The following is a 21,232-nucleotide window of genomic DNA, read 5'->3' as shown; positions in this document are numbered from 1 at the left end:
TTACCGAATCGTGAGATCACACAGTTGCCAAACAATTCTAGCCCATATGCCATTGGTTGCCGTGCAGTGTGTGATATCGCCCCATCCTGTTGAAACCAGGCTTCTTGAGTGTTTGCAAAGCTGTTCAATACAAGTGTAATGAAAGTTCACATCTCCACTTAACGATCAGAGATGCATTCTTCAATTATGTACAAAGGTAGCACTGTAAGAATATGCAAAATTTTAGTTTTAAATTGTTTGATTGGTAATAACTTTAGGGAACCTGTTCAGTGTCTCACTTAATCAATATCTTTCCCTGTCTGTAATGTCCATATAGTGAGTGCTATGTTGATTAACTTCATTTCCCTTCCTGTAGGTCTAATGATTTTTCTTTGTATGAACAAGGCAACTGAAAAAATATTGGCTGAAACAGTCAGAATTCCTAATATGGGAAAAACTGTTGTGCAATGATCATTTTTTTTTTTTGCGGGAGGCAACGAGATTCAGTGCTTTCTTTTCCAATAAAAGCACATTCTTACAGACTGCAGAATGGCTCCACTGCAACAGCCCATAGCTGACATGGCCATGGAACATTGCATAGCATACTGTTAATAGGTACCACTGTGATATTATAGCCTGCAGAATGGCTCCAAGGTAACAGCCCCTAGCTGATGAGGCTATGGGACATTGCATACTATGTTATGATATTACACTTTTTATTTCCTTGAGAAGTGTAGAACCTGTCAGAGTTTGGAAAATACATGTTGAGTACATTGTTGCCAAGTTAGCTTGGTATCAATGAAAAAACTTAGATGCTTAACAGCTGCTGTGTAACCCAGGGCTCCAGCATCACTAAGGCTGCATATAATCCTCTTTGTTCAGTCTTTATTAATTTTCATCTTGTTCATGATGAAACGGGTATTGGCCTCACTAGATGGTACCCCTACTTGTTGAACAATCTGAACTACATCCACCCCTTTTGAGAGTAAAGGTGTATCATCTGCAAACTGCAAAGTGTGCCATGTTGGAGTCTATGTCATTAACTAAACTAATGAGCAGCAGAGATCCTATTACAGATCCCTGAGGCACACCTTGTTTTATCTTCATTTGACCTAAATCTGCTCCTTGCACTGAGACAACAATTCCCCCAATACTACTCGATTTTAACCAGCTGAGGAGGGCCCCATGTGGCATACAATCAAATGCCTCACTAAGGTCGCAGAATACCATTGCTATAAACTCGTTGTCTTCAAAACCCTGACTTATATTTGTAACTAAGTTGTAGTTGAACTGATCTTTCGAAAGCCATCTGCATTCATAAAAGGGGTTCGTTCTTTCAAAACAACTTAATAGCTGATATTCCGTTATAGGCTCCACCACCCTGTCTAGTATTGGTAGTTTTGATATAATCCTGTAGCGTTATGTGGATCACCTTGTTTCGCCTATGGTCATTAACCAGATCCCATGCTGCGTTGCATGGATTCTGAGTTTCATCGATAAATCTGGCATTGCTTTCCTTCTTTGCTTTCTCTACTTCTTTCTGTACACCCTTTTGGCATGTAAATAACTGCAGTATAGTCAACTCTTAATGCCAATATCTTCTGTGACTTTGTAGTTGTGCACTGGATTTTATTTTATCTAATGTAGAGGTATACCACCTTTTTACTTAGACACTGTTACATGTGGATTTTGATTTGGCAGTTTGCTACCTCTTGGATTTTAGTTTTCTTTGTAATAACTCTATTTCTGAAGACATAATTTCAGTGCCAGGTGGCAGTTTGTTGTGTACTTACTGAGTTTGTTGTAGCTTCACGATTACCACACTGTGATCCACAAGCATAGGGTCAACGACACTTACTTTGTAGTCCCAACTATTTAGGTTTGTGGCAGATGTATGAAGACAAATATCTCCTCTTGTTGCTAAGATAACTTGCACAAACAGTCCATAACTGCTTCCAAAGTTCATAAAAGGGCTCTCTTTGTCACTATCTTTCCCAGTATAGATGTTAAAGTCTCCACAAAGACAATTTTTGCTGCTATGTATACTAGATGACACAGAAGCTTTCCAGTCTGCTGATGAAGTTTTCAAAATTGCCATTTGGAGACGGTACACAGAAATAAGAATTAAGTTAGCATCTGATGTCTTCAGAGCAGAAAGTTCACACAGAAGTTACTTACTTTACATGCTCTTAGGTTCCTGCCTAATTACGCACTAGGAAATTGTCACATATTCGCAAACAAACAGCGAAACATTTGTAACAAGGAGGACTATGAATTTTATTGCTCTTCATTTCACTCGCAGAAATTTAAGCTGTTTTCTTACGTTTCTCCCTAACCACACAATGTGACATTGCCACATATTCGGAAATACAGAGCCAAAAATTTGTGGTAAGGAAGAATTTAAAATTTATTTCTTCTCATTTCCGTCGCAGCAATTAAATCTGTGCTTTTACGTTCCTGCCTAACCACACACTCGGAACGCGTCAAATGTTTGCTAACAAACAGCCAAATTTATTTCATTCTTCGCTCTCTAATCTGACAGAAATGTAAGTAACTCAAGACGTTGCAGAACATTACACTCAAAAGAAAATCGCATAATGCTTTAACAACCCTAAGATAGGCTACTTGTAGGCACTAGTGTGATGCGATTCTCCATCCTTCCACTCTGCTATACATAACATTATCCACTACGCTAGGTTCTTGAGACGTAGAATTTTCTCTTCCTCTTTTGGTTGTCAGAGCTTCTCTTTATGGCTTCAACATAAGGGTGACGTGATGTGTCAGATATTCAGTGGGCCGTTACATTAAATAGAATACTGCGTCATAAAACATATCAGCTAAATATACATTTAAATATGCAAGATGAGTATGGCGGCTGTTGCAACGAGCAAGAGACAGTATCAGGACTGTGTAACAGTTTCTGGAAATGGAAGCTTCCGCCACTCGTTTCGTTTTGTCTAGTGTGAATCGATCGTTTGACAGCGATCATTGACTCGACTTTGCTAAAATATCGTTGGTGGCGTACCATATCTTTCTTTGGAAATTCTTTGCGTCTGAGTGCACGTGGGTTTGTAAATATGGAAAACTGAAGTAGCAAAGTGCGTTTATTGTTCCAGGAGAGATCAAAATGCCAGAAATAGAAGGTTGGTTGCTATTAATCTATTTATTGTCGTGTTTTTTTGGTAAAGATGTTAAAATGTTGTCAGGCTTTTATATTTTTCTGTTTACTGTGTGTAAGGCAAAATTTTTGGGTGGGTGTGTACTAGTAGCGTAATTGTTTACATATGTCTGAAGTTTTTCTTCCAAATATTTTTATCGGATCATGCCATGTGCGAGTGTTCTTATCAATCTGTTGCCGTTGTAGTAAATTGAGAAACTCCTCTTCCGATACCAGCAATTTTAATTTATAATTTTTTGTCTGAGGAGGGGTTTACCACATCTATATTTATTGCCGCAAGATCTTTTAAGTTGTGCACAGAAGCCCTAGTTGTAGTCTTTGACTAGTCCTATGATTCAAGTTTGACAATACGTAATTTATATTTCAGAAATTAAACAAGCTGTCAAACGTCGAGCCCAGAATGACAGTCCTATGGAAATTGACCATGGCATTGAAGGGAAAGCAAAGCCTAATTCTCTTCCAGCTAAAAGACAGAAGAATACTTCTGCGGAAAAAGTGGAAGTAAGAAAAGTTCCCGTGCCAGCTCATCGTTATACACCACTCAAAGAAAACTGGATGAAAATATTTACTCCTGTCGTTGAGCATTTGCATTTGCAAATAAGATTCAATTTGAAGACTAGACATGTTGAAATACGTACGTGCAAGGAGACAGAAGACATAGCAAATCTACAGAAAGCTGCTGACTTTGTAAGAGCATTTGTGTACGGTTTTGAAGTGGAAGATGCCTTAGCGCTTTTACGTTTAGATGATTTATTCATTGAATCATTCGAGATCAATGACGTTAAACCCTTAAAAGGTGATCACTTGTCTCGTGCAATTGGAAGGCTTGCCGGAAAAGGTGGAAGAACTAAGTTTGCAATAGAAAATGCCACGAAAACTCGAATTGTTTTAGCAGATTCGAAAATACATATTTTGGGATCGTTTCAAAACATCCAAGTTGCCCGAAGAGCGTTATGCAACCTGATTCTTGGTAGTCCACCTTCCAAAGTGTATGGGCAACTACGAACAGTTGCAAGTAGGATATCAGAACGTGTGTAAAAGTATTATATATTGTAAAGTTTACCAAATGATATTGGTTTGATTTGTGAATATAAAAACCATAATAAAACTTATCTTCCACAAGTTTATTTTCTTTTTTTGTTGTCAATTTTTTCTTTTGAAATTACATGACATTACCTGAAATTCCAAACCCTCAGCTTTATGTTGGAAATGGAAAGTGATGTTTAACCACATGTGCTATCTGCACAGCTTCCATAATTTCTCCATTAATTTCCAGTTTAACAACTAATGCTACTTGCTGTGTGGCTAACAAATTTCAATTATTGAGTCTAGATAACTATGGAAGGTGTCATTGACCCTGCTTGCTCCTCGTTTGTGACAATATTTGCTGGTTACTTTTTCCACTCATGTTGTATTGTTCAGTTTGTTATGAAAGTTTATTTTAAGTAATTTAAGACATAACTTTAATGGTTGGTTTTGAATGTCCTTTTCCAAACTGGTGGAATTACTCACAGAATGACTTCAGTTGTGGCCCAATAAAAGTGTATCTTTGGAATTTAGCATAATGGGTGTACTTAAAACCAAGGAAAATCTGTGTGTAATATAGAAAGGGAATTACAGCACAGATAGCCATACCAATATGTACTTATGGTGCTGTGGATTCTGATCCTCATAAATAAGTTGAAATATTACACTTTTGGCATCACTCTGTGCACACTTTACTTTTCCATGAACATGACCACTTATCTCTGATAATGCTTGTACTTTAAATCTTGAGAATGCAGATATAGAGGAAAAACAATATTGCAAGAATTATGCTTTCATCTGCTAAAGTCTGGATGCTAGTCTGTTATAGGATTCCTCTCTCCTAAAACCAGTTCATCTTAACTGTGGAGGGGTAAAGTTACCCCCTTCTTCTCTCTATCAGTAATGTTTTAACTCGAAAGCTACTTTCGTTTCTGTAAATTTCTTCTTCTTACCTGTTTGCCTCTTTATAATTTATTACCATCCGTATGTACAGTTTTCTCTGACTTTTAATAGCCCAATTTTTTTTAATTGATATTATGGAATTTCATTGTGACAGTTGTGAAACAATCTCACCTCAAACTTCTTACCAGGGTTTAGAATAATTTCTTTTCGCATCTTATCATCCTGCACCCAATTATGCTATATGTATTTACTGTCTGCATTTACATCTTGAGAAAGTTTTTTTTTCCCCAAACTGCTATGAGCTGAGATTTTATGTATTTCTTTGAATTAAGTATTTGTCAGCTATTATCTAGCTGTTCCATGTATGACAGCTGTTAAACAGGTGATTGTGACTCATTGCACAAAATGAATAAATGCATTCCTGTTGGACAGGCAGAAACAAGTGTTTTCTCAGCTAAACAGTTGAACCAGGAATCGTTGAAGACATGTGTTCTCAGTAGGGTGATTTTCCTAAGTTAAGGCAAAGCCAATATCGTTCTTTTGAAAAACTATTTAGTTGATTTCCATATCAAATTCTAGCTTTACTGTCGCTGAAAACCTCATGTATGAGAAAACGTTGCTATCTTCCTTCTCCCCCCCCCCCCCCCCCCCCCCCACAAAAAAACAGCTGTCAGCAGGAACTTCATTCATAAATTAGTAGTTTTGTGTATGATACTAGAAAGGAGCTATTTGGTAAGCCCATACCAAGCTTTCTGATGTTGACAGTCAGTGGGTAAATTATATTTAATGAACTCCAAGCAAGCTGTCCTTTACCTCATATGAGTTAGTCATCCTATGGCTACTTAATCAACCAATAAATTGCAGAAGAAAAAATACTCAGGATTTTAGTAAATATAATATGTTGGATGAAGCTTTGTTAGAGACAGACCTCAATGTCATAAGCTGCTACAAAATTCTCATTTACAGATTGTTACAAAATTGATTGCATAGAATCTGTGCAGAATGTAATGATTTTGCAGTGAAGGGAGGTAATTAAAATAGTGAGATATTATGGTGCCTTTATTTAGTACTGAAGATGAATTCCAAAATATGGCAGCATCAATGAAATCAGTAATCTTCCTCTGTGGTATTGTTGGCACATGCAATATTGTTGTGCAGAACTAGCTCCATAACCAAAATTCCACCTTATACTCAGGAGTAATTCATACAAGACTAAAAGTGATTGTAAGTCTGTTGCAAATTATGTTGGCACATGAAAAGTTGGATATCTGCCTATCATGGGTAATTCCCAGCGATGCAACTTTCCTGATAAATCTGAAGGCCCAGGTTGATGGTACAGCATAGTTTAGCCTCAAACATTGTCTGGTGAAAACTGTGCTTGGTTCAGTACCTTCATAAATAAAAGTTAACTTTATTTCAATGTGCTGAAGTATTCATGAAATGTGGGACAGAGGAGAACTGGTGGATACATGATCTGGTACTGAAGGTCAGTATTCCAGGCCTGGCAGAGTGGTACCGTGGTTAGGCACAGGATTCACATGTGGCAGAAGTAGGTTTCAAATCACCATCTTGACATACGGAAATTGATTTTGCTTGTAGAATTCGTGAGTGTCTAGCTAAGTCACATCGTAATAACTTCTTGAGGGACCACCTGTAGATGGCAAATCTCTTTGCCGAAATACAGTGTGGCATGACTGGATATGTGAGAATTCTACAAGCCAGAAATATGCTGGGAAAACATCAGATTGCATACCTGAATTAGATTTCTAAATTGGTAAGCTAACACCTGTTCCTCTGAAAAGAGCATAACCAATTTCTGTCCCTATTGTCATTCACTCCGAGCTTTAGTTCCATCTCTGATGGTGTCATCATCAGTGTGACATTAAAACCTGATTTTCTCTCCTACCAATAGGTGTCAGATATGGTAATTTAAAGTGAAAAAGTTTGTACGTGTACATCAGTAATCCACAAACCACCTGACAGTGTGTACCGGAGGGTTTTTCTGCTAACACTAACTGATCCCTCTTCCCTGTGAATGGCATATGGAAAGCCTCCGCATGGACTCCAATTTCTTGAATTTTCTCATTGTGGTCAATATTTGTATGATCTGTTTTGGATGATTTGTGAATTACATGTCATGTTCAGAAAGTAAATGTACCAGATTTTTGTGTGTTTTAGAGAAAGTGTATTTGGAAACAAATTACAGGATGTTGTTGATACTGTTGACTATTTTCCACGTAATTGCCACTGCATTTAATGCATGAGGTGAGCTGTGACACAAGTTTCTTTATACTTTGCTTGAAGATATCCCCTGCCACCACCACCTTCCTCCCCCTTCAGAACCTGTTTCTGCAGCTGCTAATCAGTTGAAAATTTATTTCCACTCGTCTATGCCAGAGTAGTGTAAACACAATAATTTGAAGGTGCCAAGTCTGGGGAGGTGATTTGAAACATCCCAACCAAATAATTCCAAGGGCACCTTGCCTAAGGCTGTGAGAGAACGGGTGTAGATGTGCAACAAGCACAATCCTCTCATCAGCAATCCCCTCCTTTCCTGAATATTGCTTTTGAGGTTTTTTTTTTGGGGGGGGGGGGGGGGGGCAGAGGGGGGCTCAATGTCAAATGCATTGATAGCTCGAGGCATAAAGTTGATCAAAATAATGCCTTTTCAGTCTCAAGACACCAAGAACATGATTTTATCCCCCTAAATTGTGGTTTTGATTTCTTTTTGGCAGACAGGAAATTAGTGAGATGCCACTGTGATGCAAGTCTTTTTTTGCCTCAGGCATATAATGAGCCACCCATGTTTTATCTCCAGTCACAACAGAGCTTAGGAAACCCTAACCTACCTATTCAAGTCTATCAAGAAACTCCTGGGCACTACTGACCCAATTTTTGTTGTGTATCTCTGTCGACTGTTTTAAGATCCTATTGTGCATGGTTTCCAGAATCCCAGAGCTTCTGTGAGTATCTTGTGTAAGAGAGTTGTGGAAATATTGCAGGAATTAAATCAACTGTCAATTGGCAGTCTTCATGAAGTTTCCTCAATTTTTTGCACTCCTCTGTTCATCATGAACATTTGTTCTGCTTCAACTAAACTCCCTACACCACTTAAACACATTCTGATTAAAAAAAAAAAAACTGTAGGTGTTATTGCTTCCGTGAGTAGGAAGCAGATCACTGCATGTGGCTTGCACTTAGTGAGATTTCTTACCAACATCTTTCATGGAACAGAACACTACAACATGAGTTTATGTATTATCATGTCCGCGTGATGCTCACTCTGGTTAGCAGTCCACCCTCTACCACTCAATGTTGCCAATCCTCAAAAGACAACAAAAACAGCCTATTACCATCACAGCACACATGCTTTCTGTACATGCACTGGTAAATGTTTACTATAAATATTTACTGTGAATCTGAAAAAGATTTATTTTGTGTATTGTTGTGAGTTATTTGCCAGGCAATATAATAACCAACAGCTTATAACACAGTGTTGGCAGTTCACAAAAAATTTGCGACTGCTCAAAATACATTTGCAGTAGTTCACATAAAATTTACCATATCTCAAACTCAGTTTTAAATTTTCACAGAGTCCACCAATAGTTTGAATGCTTTTTTTCCAGAACCTTTTTGTGAAACCCCACAGATAATTGTATTTAACACAAAAGTTCGGAGTTATTGGTGGGAAATTTATGGTACCCACCAGAACCAAGTCATAGACTGCAGTTCAGAAGTTTCATCAAACATGTAGAAACTAGATTACATTGGAATTATATAGATTGAATTATTTGTGGCCGGTAGAACCATCTCTTAACTGTTAAATTAATGAATGGATTATGTTAGAAGAGTAATGAGACTCAATTTTTGTAACACTTTTGCAAGTCAAGGTTGTCTTCTTCAAAATATTTCCCTTTATTAGTTTCACGATGGCAGAGGTGTTTTTCCAGGCTTCATTGCAATACCAGGAGGTCATTTCCATTGCTGGAACTCCTATCAGTTCGTCAGTTGCACTTGTGGATATTATTCACAGCACCAGAATGATTCCCTTTCAAGTAGTTTTAGGATGAGGGCTATAAAATAAAGTCACTGGAACAGAGAACTATTAAATGAAAGGGCTGAGGAGTCACAAGAATGTGGTTTATTGCCAAAAATTTATTTATGACAGCTGCTGTGTGGCAGGTTACTGTGTGTAGTGCAGCATCTCGATAAAAAGTTTTGTTCGCAGTTTGTCCTGGGGGCACAATATTTCTGTTAACAATAGTGTGCTAATTCCAAAAAGAAAAAAAATTATTTTATTTCATATTTGCTAATTTTTGCCTTCCTGGAACTGTGTAATTTGCAGAACACCACCACTCGAACTTCTTCATTTTGTTTTGGGATCATGTTCAAAAGTTTATTGTCATCTGTTATAATGCTTGTGATGAATTCTGACACTTCCTAAATACAGTCCAGAGTAACAAAATGTGCTTCCTTCACACTGTTCTTCTGGTCAGTTTTGAAGTTATTTGGAACTATCTTTGCTGGTGCACACTTTTTCCATGTGCAAACACTGGGCTAAATTTTGATGAATGCTAAATAAATTCCGTTTAACTCACTAGTGGTCACACACTCCATTGACGAGCTGACCACACAAACTACTGCAGACTTAGTTCACTGTTATCCATTCTTGAGATTGTAAGGTTTTCTGTGCAAGCTTCCACTTCTCCTATTAAAAGAGATCTATGTATAACTGTTCATGGATTTCAGTAGTGGCCTCTCCAAGCTCTACCCAAAATTTAAGGGCTCCTTTGCCCATAATGCACCTAACGAACAGATTTCCTTCAGAAGTCTCACCACTTATGTAACAACGTCAGGGAGTTCAAACTGGTACTGTGATTAGGCCACGATTCAACCTAACTGCTGTGGGGAAGGGGAGGGAACAGTGTCATCAGTTCAAAATCTGTGTTGCCAGTCTTATTCTGTAAGACATCTCTTATGTCCCAAGAACAAATGATGCAAGTAGTGATACACTGCCACTCATTTCTTAAAAACAATGTGCCTGAAATCAGTTACCATAAATCACTATTTCTGCCAGCTTCTTAAGATCAGAAGGGGAGTGAGCACAAGTCTTATGTTGTGTTGCTAGAAACCAAGTGACCACTTTTGCAGAAGTATTATACAGTCTTCCTTCCCACTCAGTTCTATGAACATGACAAGTCTAAGAATGGAGGCACTGTGGTTGGCTGCTTCTTACTTGTCAACTCGTTCTCTCTTACTGATGTGTGCAGGATGGAAGGCTAGTTACGACTTAGTAAGGAAGTTGTATGCACGTTCTTGCTGTTAAAAAGTAGCACTACTGTTCAACATGCATTAGGCTGTAGTAGCACTGACAGGGTGGAAATGACCAGTTCTCTGGGTCAGACAGCCTGAACAAAGTATGTTTTGTGAAGCTGCGAAGGATGCAAGATGACAATTAAGTGACACAGTGTACACAATTGCAAGTGTGCCTCAAAAGAGGAAGATTAATGTTTCATAAAAGTGCATCATGCTACAGACAAAAATACCACACAAAGCCTGTCCACAGAAAAAACAAAATGATAGTTTATGTGTTTATTCCACGTACACTGTGAGAAAACATATGTGCTCCATTGAACAGAAACAGGGTACAGCAATGTCCCCATGACCAAGAAGTGCACTATTTGTGTATTCTTTTGTGCATGGCAGCTTGCATTTATGGCCTAATAACAAGTTGTGGAGCTTATCGTTAATTTCTGTAACTTGTGCAAAGATAGCTGCAAATTTATTTTAATAATTTGGGGGGGGGGGGGGGGGGGTAAATAAGGAGCTTTCAGCCTACCGACATGCACCAGCAAACATTTGTCAGATAATTATAGTGCCCCCTGGAAAGATTGCATGAAAAGGCAGTGGCCAATCCTTCTAACACAGTAAAAGTAAGAAGAAAAGGCACTTCACAGAGCCAATACTGATGATTGCAAGCCTAAACACAGAGGGTAACAAATATCAACAATGGATCTTCAGAATGTTGCCGCACACATAAATGGGACCTACTTCATATGCAAGTAATGCACAAAAAGGATGGAATGAAATTAGCTACAGAAAACCCACAGTATAAATATGGCAGTAATATCTTCACAAAATCTGAGATAGCCATCACATCGACCAACAGAACTGCCAGTAACAATATAGAACTAATGACTGTTGAATGTAGCATCTTTAGAGACTGCTGGTATGCAAGATCTCCAGAAAGCAGCTCAGTCTCACCTTATCACCAAAATTCAACAACCAGAAAACAGAGTTCATTTTAGGAGATTAACTGCAGCAGCACATCATGGGGCTGCAGAAGTGCAGATGAAAATGGGCATATACTAGAACATTGGAAGGAAATAAATAATTTGTCCCTTTTTCATGACCCCAAGCTATCATGCACATACACAGTAAGATCTGCAATTGGGAATCCTATCTTGATAAATGTTGTTTTTACTCAAACGTAGAAAATCAATACTTAAAAACTATATATGCACCTCTCCATCCAGCCTGTCAGAATCCATATATATGCTGTTGTGAGAATAACAAAACAATTCCACTGAAGGTTAAACTTTAAAAAAGCTGAATGGGCAGAATGCACTAAGGAACTGGATGCAGAAACAAAAAAATCTCTTGCCAATCCTGGAAAATTATTAAATCTTTGCAGCATTGTCCAAAAGATTTCTAGGGGATATACCATGAGGCTGCAGACAGCATTTTATCTCAGCGTTCGCCAATGAATCAAAGAACAACCTGCTGAAATATGGAACATTTTTCAAACTGGATCCTTTCAGTGAAGAAATGTTGAGGAACGTTAATGGAAGAGATTAGTAGTGACTTAAGACAAAGGAAATGGTCAAGATCTTGGAAAGAATGGATATGACCCACAGCAGCAATGTGGCCTGGAACCTAGTCGAAAAACTTGACTGTGGCTGTGGCCTTAGGATAGTCAAGCAACTCCCAACTAAATTCCTCACTAACTCCCATTAAATGGAAAATCCAACAAGAAATAGAAAATATAAATTATCAGAAGCCAGAGCCAAGAATGAAACTTGTTCAAAATGTCACTTACTTAAAAAGAAGTTAATCACAGACTGAATTCAAATAAAAATAGAAAGCAGCTGGAGTCAATAACATGTGTGCGGAACAAATGAAACACCCTAGCCTTGGTGGCAAACAATGATTTTTATGACTCTTTAAACACTGTCTAAAAATGTGCAAGATCCCAATGATGCGGGAAGGATGCAAACCAACCAAAGAATGGCTCCCCAATAGTCCTCCAGTGCCATATGTATAAGCTGTACAATTGATTGATTTTAAATCAAACACTCATTATCACAGACCAAAAGCTCATACATTACCAGGTTGGATTCAGACACGCAGAATCATGCTCCAGTGAAATCCAGTCCCATAAAGACTACATAGAAGAGGGATTTGAAAACGAACAAATAACAGGTGTAGCTGTGTTATGCATATGGCATTGTCAACCATAGACTCATGAAGAAACTCAAAGCACATTTTGAGACCATCATTTCAGAAAAATATTGAATCTCTGTTACAATACAGTCATTTTCATATAACACTGGAGGACGGGAAAAGCTGGTGGCATAGATAAGAGAATGGTCCCATACAGGACAGTGTCCCTTTTATTTAATCTGTACAGAGATGATCATCTGACACCAGATCTTATTACACATTTCTTTTGCCACTGCGCAAGGTGGCGCAGTGGTTAGCACACTGGACTTGCATTCAGGAGGACAACGGTTCAAACCCACATCCGGCCATACTGATTCAGGTTTTCGATGATTTTCCTGTATTGCTTCATGCAAATGCCTTGATGTTTGAAAGGGCCTGGCTGCCTTCCATTCCCATCCTTCCCTAAACTGATGAGACTGATGACTTCACTGTTTGCTCCCCTCCCCCAAATCAATCAACCAATCTTGTATGCAAATGGCCTGGTTATTACGACACAATGAACGAGCTGTGAAAAATTAGAAGGAAAACTGGAAAACTCGTTAAACATCATGCCTGAATGTTATAAAGAGATCTCCCTGAAGCAAAATACACTCCTGGAAATTGAAATAAGAACACCGTGAATTCATTGTCCCAGGAAGGGGAAACTTTATTGACACATTCCTGGGGTCAGATACATCACATGATCACACTGACAGAACCTCTTGCACATAGACACAGGCAACAGAGCATGCACAATGTCGGCACTAGTACAGTGTATATCCACCTTTCGCAGCAATGCAGGCTGCTATTCTCCCATGGAGACGATCGTAGAGATGCTGGATGTAGTCCTGTGGAACGGCTTGCCATGCCATTTCCACCTGGCGCCTCAGTTGGACTAGCGTTTATGCTGGACGTGCAGACCGCATGAGACGACGCTTCATCAAGTCCCAAACATGCTCAATGGGGGACAGATCCGGAGATCTTGCTGCCCAGGGTAGTTGACTTACGCCTTCTAGAGCACGTTGGGTGGCACGGGATACATGTGGACGTGCATTGTCCTGTTGGAACAGCAAGTTCCCTTGCCGGTCTAGGAATGGTAGAACGATGGGTTCGATGACGGTTTGGATGTACCGTGCACTATTCAGTGTGCCCTCGACGATCACCAGAGGTGTACGGCCAGTGTAGGAGATCGCTCCCCACACCATGATGCCGGGTGTTGGCCCTGTGTGCCTCAGTCGTATGCAGTCCTGATTGTGGCGCTCACCTGCACGGCGCCAAACACGCATACGACCATTATTGGCACCAAGGTAGAAGCGACTCTCATCACTGAAGACGACACGTCTCCATTCGTCCCTCCATTCACGCCTGTCGTGACACCACTGGAGGCGGGCTGCACGATGTTAGGGCGTGAGCAGAAGACGGCCTAACGGTGTGCGGGACCGTAGCCCAGCTTCATGGAGACGGTTGCGAATGGTCCTCGCCGATACCCCAGGAGCAACAGTGTCCCTAATTTGCTGGGAAGTGGCGGTGCGGTCCCCTACGGCACTGCGTAGGATCCTACGGTCTTGGCGTTCATGCGTGCGTCGCTGCGGTCCGGTCCCAGGTCGACGGGCACGTGCACCTTCCGCTGACCACTGGCGACAACATCGATGTACTGTGGAGACCTCACGCCCCCACGTGTTGAGCAATTCGGCGGTACGTCCACCCGGCCTCCCACATGCCCACTATACGCCCTCGCTCAAAGTCCGTCAACTGCACATACGGTTCACGTCCAAGCTGTCGCGGCATGCTACCAGTGTTAAAGACTGCGATGGAGCTCCGTATGCCACGGCAAACTGGCTGACACTGACGGCGGCGGTGCACAAATGCTGCGCAGCTAGCGCCATTCGACAGCCAACACCGCGGTTCCGGGTGTGTCCGCTGTGCCGTGCGTGTGATCATTGCTTGTACAGCCCTCTCGCAGTGTCCGGAGCAAGTATGGTGGGTCTGACACACCGGTGTCAATGTGTTCTTTTTTCCATTTCCAGGAGTGTGCATAGAATACACAAGTTAGTGCTTTCCACCTTTGCTTACAGGGAAATAGAAAGCTGAATGTCACCTGCAATGGCAGTCAACTGGAATATACAGAAAAAGCAACATACCTGGATGTCATACTTGCCAGATCACAGACATACAAATATCAGTTGAGAAGACCTGCCAAAGGGTTGCCGCCAACATCATCATATTGTGAAAACTAGTGAAGAGCAAATAGGGAGCCAAAACAACTTTCCAAGCATGCTACTTTTTCATGGCAGAATATGCATGAACCCTAAGGTCCAGACATGGATGATCTCAAAGAGTCATTGCATGCCTAAATGTCGTATGCGGACTAACAATAGGACGCTTATACCCATACCACTTGTGAAACTATATAAAGCAGCCAGATTCTCAGATCTTGAATCCCGAAGAATTACACTTGAGTGTACAGAAAAATTTAAACAGACTTTTTTGGTAAGCACTAACACCTACACGGTACTTCATGTGGACCTGGCAGACATAAAACCTGCAAGAGATTTCATTAGCACCAAGCTGAAAGAGCCCCCAGAGCACAACTGTGTCTCATAAGAGATACCCAGCAGCAATAAATCAAGCTGGAAGCTTTGAAGAACGTTGAATCGTATCAGAACATATGTAGTGTCAATTGAAATGAATTTGATTAATGGGGCCTTAAAGGTGAAGCAGGCAACAAATGCAACTGTGGTGAAGTCTAGGACATCGATCACCTACAGTGTCCCAACTCTCCACAAGAAGCATCCTTGATGACTTGTGGCCAGACAAAAAAGAAGCACTAGACATGGCTCAATATTGGGCTGAAAAACTTTAAAAGAAAACTTTATGGACATGAAAAAGTAAAAGTAAGCTAATAATTAATCACCATTTAGAAAATACACTTCATCCTTTGTCTTGTTTTCTTGTATATTGTCATCAGTCCTGAAAGTCAATACCCCCCCCCTCCCCCTCTCCCCCCAAATTACTCTTTTTGGTGAATTTGTGCTTGGCTACAAGGGTCCCAGCCTTTGCAGCACCTCTCCCCTTTCCATGCTGCATGTCTATTTCCTGCTATTTTCTTTTCCCCCTCCCTTGGGGAAAATGCCATGGGTATTTTTGGGAATGCATTCTGAAGCTTCAGTGGTCCAACATCAAAACAGTTCCTGTACGTTTTTTCTTTCCTTCTTCGTTCTCCAACTCCTATCTTCTCACCTTCCTCCACTTTGGTGTTTAGGATTTCTCCCTGCCTCTTCTTCCTTCCTGCTCCGGAAGGCTGGCCCATACGTTGGACCAGTAATAGGTGGCTAATTTCCAGTCTTGGGTTGACAGGTAGGATTTGCACATACCCACGGGTATGGACCAGACCCACAGAGAAGTAACTGCCTGAACTGGTAGCTTCCCAATTCCCAATTGGTCCCTCTGTCTGGAGTTTGGGGATGGAGACCTGATGTGTGAACAATCACCTATGGCGGGTTGGGTGAGCCCCCTCTCTGAGGGGGTCCGCAGTTGGAAGGAGCAAGCAATCAGAGATGCTAGCAGTCATGGGGAATTTTTTTCACAATGAACCAATCATTTCCATCAGTCTATGTCTACTAAACGTAAACAGAATGAGACTAGAGATTTGATGACTCTCCCTGCTGCACCTCGGTTCTTCATTGTGTCACGTACTGTAGGAGGTCAATCTTCCACCACAATTAATCCATTCATTCTTCAGAAATGAATTGATGTGATTGCAGGCACTGTGAAATACTGCTCTCACTTACTTAACTGTAGTTTGCTTCTGGAGACCAATTGTGATTTTGAAGCCCAACAACTACTTACAGCTTCAGTCCTCCAAGGCTATCCTGCTTGAGTTGAGACCCATTGTATGCTGTATTCTTCATGTGATGTTATTTACACTTGGTTGCTTGATGGTCTGACCAAGGGGAGAATTCAAACTTATCTGATCAAGGCATCACTAAGGTCCACTGGGTAATGAAGAAGGTTGATGCAGATTTAGTGCCTACATGCACTCCTTTTCTCGCATTTGATTGAGTAGTGCTTCCATTGAAGATTAAGGCAGGCTATGATGTCATCATGATCCAACTGTACATTCCAAACCCAATGCATTGCTACCAGTGTCAACATTATAACCACACTTTGTGTCCTACCAAAATAAGGCCAAATATGTTACCAGTGGTAGAGGTACTCATGAATGTCATTGTCCACCTCCTCCTCTCTGTCATTTCAATTGTAATGACAACCCTGCCATCTCATCCCACGAGTGTCCCCTTTATCTCAATGAGTGGCCTGTCCAGGAGATTAGGTTGAGGGAACAAGTACCCTACCCTATCACTCGCAAGTTGTTGGCTAGTCAAAAGCTAAGTACTGTCCTTGCTACACCTTATTCTGAGGCCGTCTGCCCCATGTCCTTCAGGAATTTTTAATAGACCAAGTTTCCAAGGTAAATGTGGTTTGGCCTTGTCAGATGATACCTTTCTCCAGGAGAATGGAGTCCCTCAAGGTTACGTCCTTAGCACCGAACTCTTTGCTATAGCAATGAACCCTGTTATGAACTGCATCCTGCCAGGCATCTCCGGCTTCCTTTTCATCGATGGTTTTGCCCATACCCTATACACACGGGGCTTCCACAAAGGACATGGACACGCAGTCTTGTGACCTCCATAGTACTACAGTTGTGAAATCACCCAGTGTCACAGTAGCATCCATATCTCTTTCTCCAAAAGCCATGCAACGAGCCACCAAATCTTTGCACCTGGTGGCGAAATTACCTGCTACTCAACTGGCAGGCCAGAAAGGACAAAAGGAACACTCCTGCAAAGACTTTGTACATCCCTCCAGCCAACTAATGTCTTGAGTCTTTGTCTGCCAACCTTAAAGGCTCTAAGACCTACAATGGCACGGCTGAGAGTGTCTATGCAGAAATTGTCACACCAGGGTGATGTCATCGCCCTCAGATATGCATACCGTTTTTTCACCACCAATCCCACCCACTTATCCTACACCTCTTTTTTGGACAACTCCCATGACTGCCGGTATGGTGGTGTGCCCTTTTTCTGTGTTACCTCCCGGAGTTCACTTATGTCTACTGCTCCAGCAGTTTAATGTAACGGTATCTGCCACATTCCCAATGGGTGTGAATCCTTCACCACCTTGCCTTTGTGTGCCAGCCAGTGTTCATCATGGACTTCATTCACTTCCCAAGGACACTACTCCAGATTCACTCTATCACTGTAAGTTTCTCGACTTTTGCACATAACTTAATGATAGCACCTTCATGTACACTGATGGCTCTAAGACTGACCCTGGTATCGAGTGTGCATTCATTATTGGCCCTGACCATTTAACGATATTGGCTTCCAGAACACTGCTCAATTTCCACATCATGGCTCTTCATCTTCTATCAGGCCACCCAATACCTCAGGCAACATAGGCTTTTTAAACATTTCATAAGCTCCAGTTCTCTCCGTGCCCTTCAGAGCCTTTGTATGCTGTACACAGTGTACCCCTTAGTGTGACTGGCCCAAGAAAGCTCCAACTACCTCACTGTTGAGAGAGCCACCATAATGTTCATGTGGGTTCCTGGTAATGTTGGCCTGACAGGAAATGAGGCTGCTGCCAAGGCTGCAGTCCTCCTGCCTTGCTCTGGTAGCTCTTCCATTTCTTCAGATGATCTCTGTGTTGCCATTTGTTGGCAGATAGGGTCACTTTGGTATCACCACTGGTCTTCTCTTCACAGGAACAAGCTCTGGTGGAATAAACCTCTCCCAATGGCTTGGCTGATACCCTCTTGTCATGGGGAGATCACTTTAGCTAGGTTCCGTACTGGGCACTTTCTTTTTAGCAAATCATCGTTTGTTACTTGATGACCCCCACCACTTTGTGCTCATTGTCTTTGATGGATCACCATATCCTGACCCAATGCTCTTTTTTTTTAACTGCTTACTTCCAGTTTTTGTTTGCCGTCTGGTTATCAGCCATCTTAGTAAACAAAGCATGGGCTGACAACCATATTTTACTTTTTTTGTATCATAGATGTCTGTTGAAAGACATTTAATCTTTGGTTTGGAACCTCCACTCCTTCTATGGCATATTTTGTGGATCTTTCTTCAAGGAGAAGGCCTTGTTTTTAGCTGTCTTTACTTCCATCAGATGGGTTTAACATATAGTCTTTTTTAATTTATTTTACTTATTGGTGTCCTAAGGCTATGACATGGGTATGACCTCAGCTGTGTGTGCGGGAAGAAAGGACAACTCAAAAGTTTGAGTATGTCAACACAATTGTTGGACATTCTCTGAATAAACATTCAGCATTAAAATAAATTTGCAGCACACACCTCTGTAAACAGAACAATGTTCTCTGCTAAGTGATAATCATTGTGCTTAATAATTACACATATAATGGCAGTGCTGCCAGTCAGCAGTTATGCTTGTGAACTTGTGTAATCCTCCTCCTTTCTAAGTGGGTGGAGTCTACTTGTAACTAACAGTGACAAGGTTTCAGTTAAAGGGGCAATGAGTAGAATGAGTTGGTGAGTTCAGAGAAGTCATAGGACTTACTGGTGAGCTGAAAGTGAGTATACAGAATGTGTTTCTGATCTCTAGTATTAACCTCTTCTCCCTATGTACCCTGTATGTTTGGTAATGGATTTTGTATGACTGTACTGTTTGTATAAGAACAGTTAAAAGAAATTCAAGGGAGTTTAATATCTCCACAAACTTTTGAACCAGTGCTGACAGCCCCAAGAAAATTTCTGTTTATGTACCTCGAAAAATAAAACATTTTTTGTTCCTTTTCCAACAAATGATTTAGCATCACAGTTGTTTGGAAAAGAAATTGAGTACAGCATATTCAGGTTTCCACTGTTTGAAATGCTACATTGTACAAATGTGTTAACTTTATATAAATTCCCATAGAAGATTTAAATTACATGATCAGTATAAAAGCTTACTTAGCAGTATTAATTAATCAACAAAGTAAAAACTTCAGAATTGAATTCATTAAGTACACCACCATTCATATTTGTTTTTGGGCATACAAATAAAAACAAAATCCTGTGATTCTCAATGTATAAATCCTTGATCTTAGCCACAACCCATTGTGCAAGTCTATAAACACCCTACCTCTCCAGCTGATGAAAAGATTGAAAAAATGTGCTATAAAATGAAAGAAATTCAGTCTATTGAGGGAGAAAAAAAATTGTAGTAATGGGGATTGGGATTTGATAATAGGTGAAAGGAGATGAGGAGGATGTGGGGGCAGATGGAAGGAATGGGAAACTGCCTGTTAGAATTTTGTACAAAACTTAATTAAGTTATTCTTGATGCTTGGTTCAAAAACCATGAAAGAAGTATGTATAAATGGAAGAAAGCTGGAGACACTGAAAGGTCACATTAAATGGAAAGTGTTTTTATTCCAAAGGTTTATGCAAGTGGTTTCAGAATTACATTTTAAAAATTTGGAGACATGTTCCTTACACCAAACAAGAAAAAAATATCCAACATACATTGACTCTAAGATGTGTACCTTAAGAGTTACAAGCACTACTGAACAAGTGCTCAGAGCTCTTAAGATATGCATTTTAGAACACAAGCTTACTGGACTTTTTTCCCCCCTTGAGTTGTTCCATACTACCTCATCCCAATATATGGAAAGCAAAGAGCTTGCAATAGAAGAGAGATGGCTCACATTATCAAAGATGAAAAAGTGGTCATAGCTCTTAAGGTATGAATTTTAGAGTCCATGTTTACTGGACTTTTTTTTGTGTGTGTGTGTTGGTGTAACAACCCGCCCCAGATTTTAAAAAAAATTTGGAACACCCTGGATAATAGTAAGACAGATTTTATACGGAAGAATATTTCTAGGTGCAGTTTTGGATTCTGACCAGCTTTTATTAGTTAGGAAATGTGAATAAATGTTGAAGAAATAGCAGAAAACTAGAAAATTAAAGAAATGGTATCTGGATAAGTTTAAACAAGCAGGCATTGTTGAGAGTTTCAAAAGGGGCATTGGACAACAAACGACTGAAATAGGTGAAAGAAATACAATAAAAGATGAATAGGTGGCACTGGAAATGAAATAATGAAGGCTGTAGATTAAAAACTGGGACTTGCTTGTACAACATGACACACAGGTGATAGCTTTTGAGACAGGAAGGTGAATCAGACCTGGATTGAATCTGTGTGGCAGATTAACAACCAGGTGCACCAGCCAGTCAGAGTGGACTTTTTAGGCAGTTTCCTACACTTGTTCTAGCAAATGCTGAGCTATTCCCCTTGTGCCTCATAAAATACAGGGCGTCAACAGTTAAAATATGATCACACACAGAAAAAAAGGTTTACATGGTTCACAGATAGGTGGCACACATGACCTCCTTCCTTCCAGTTGCAAGTCAAATAAAATAAATCTGTCAAATCGTGAGTGCAGCAAACTCTGTATTAAATAATATTATGACTAAGAAGAAGAAGTGGTTGAGAAACAATTAGGCAAAAAATCAAGGCACAGTGGAGGGAGGGAAAATGAGTGTTTAATGTCCGGTCAACAAAGAGGTCATTAGAGATGGAGTGTAAGCCTGGATTAGGGAAGGATGGAGAAGGAAAGTGGCCATGCCCTTTTTAAAGGAATCATTGGCTTGA

General features: G+C 40.4%; 1 protein-coding gene across 1 annotated transcript; it reads left to right on the top strand.

The window, feature by feature from the left end:
- Positions 1 to 3,007: 3,007 nt before the first annotated feature.
- On the top strand, positions 3,008 to 4,284 carry LOC126336444 (RNA-binding protein pno1). Its single transcript, XM_050000145.1, has 2 exons — positions 3,008 to 3,122; positions 3,525 to 4,284. Exons 1-2 carry the CDS (start codon positions 3,107 to 3,109, stop codon positions 4,193 to 4,195), a joined length of 687 nt encoding a protein of 228 aa, XP_049856102.1. The 5' UTR covers positions 3,008 to 3,106; the 3' UTR covers positions 4,196 to 4,284.
- Positions 4,285 to 21,232: the final 16,948 nt, after the last annotated feature.

This window comes from Schistocerca gregaria, chromosome 2, assembly GCF_023897955.1.
Source record: "Schistocerca gregaria isolate iqSchGreg1 chromosome 2, iqSchGreg1.2, whole genome shotgun sequence".
Classification (NCBI taxonomy): Eukaryota; Metazoa; Arthropoda; class Insecta; order Orthoptera; family Acrididae; genus Schistocerca; species Schistocerca gregaria.
The sequence above is the reverse complement of the archived record's forward strand: the minus strand, read 5'-3'. Positions and strand labels throughout refer to the sequence as shown.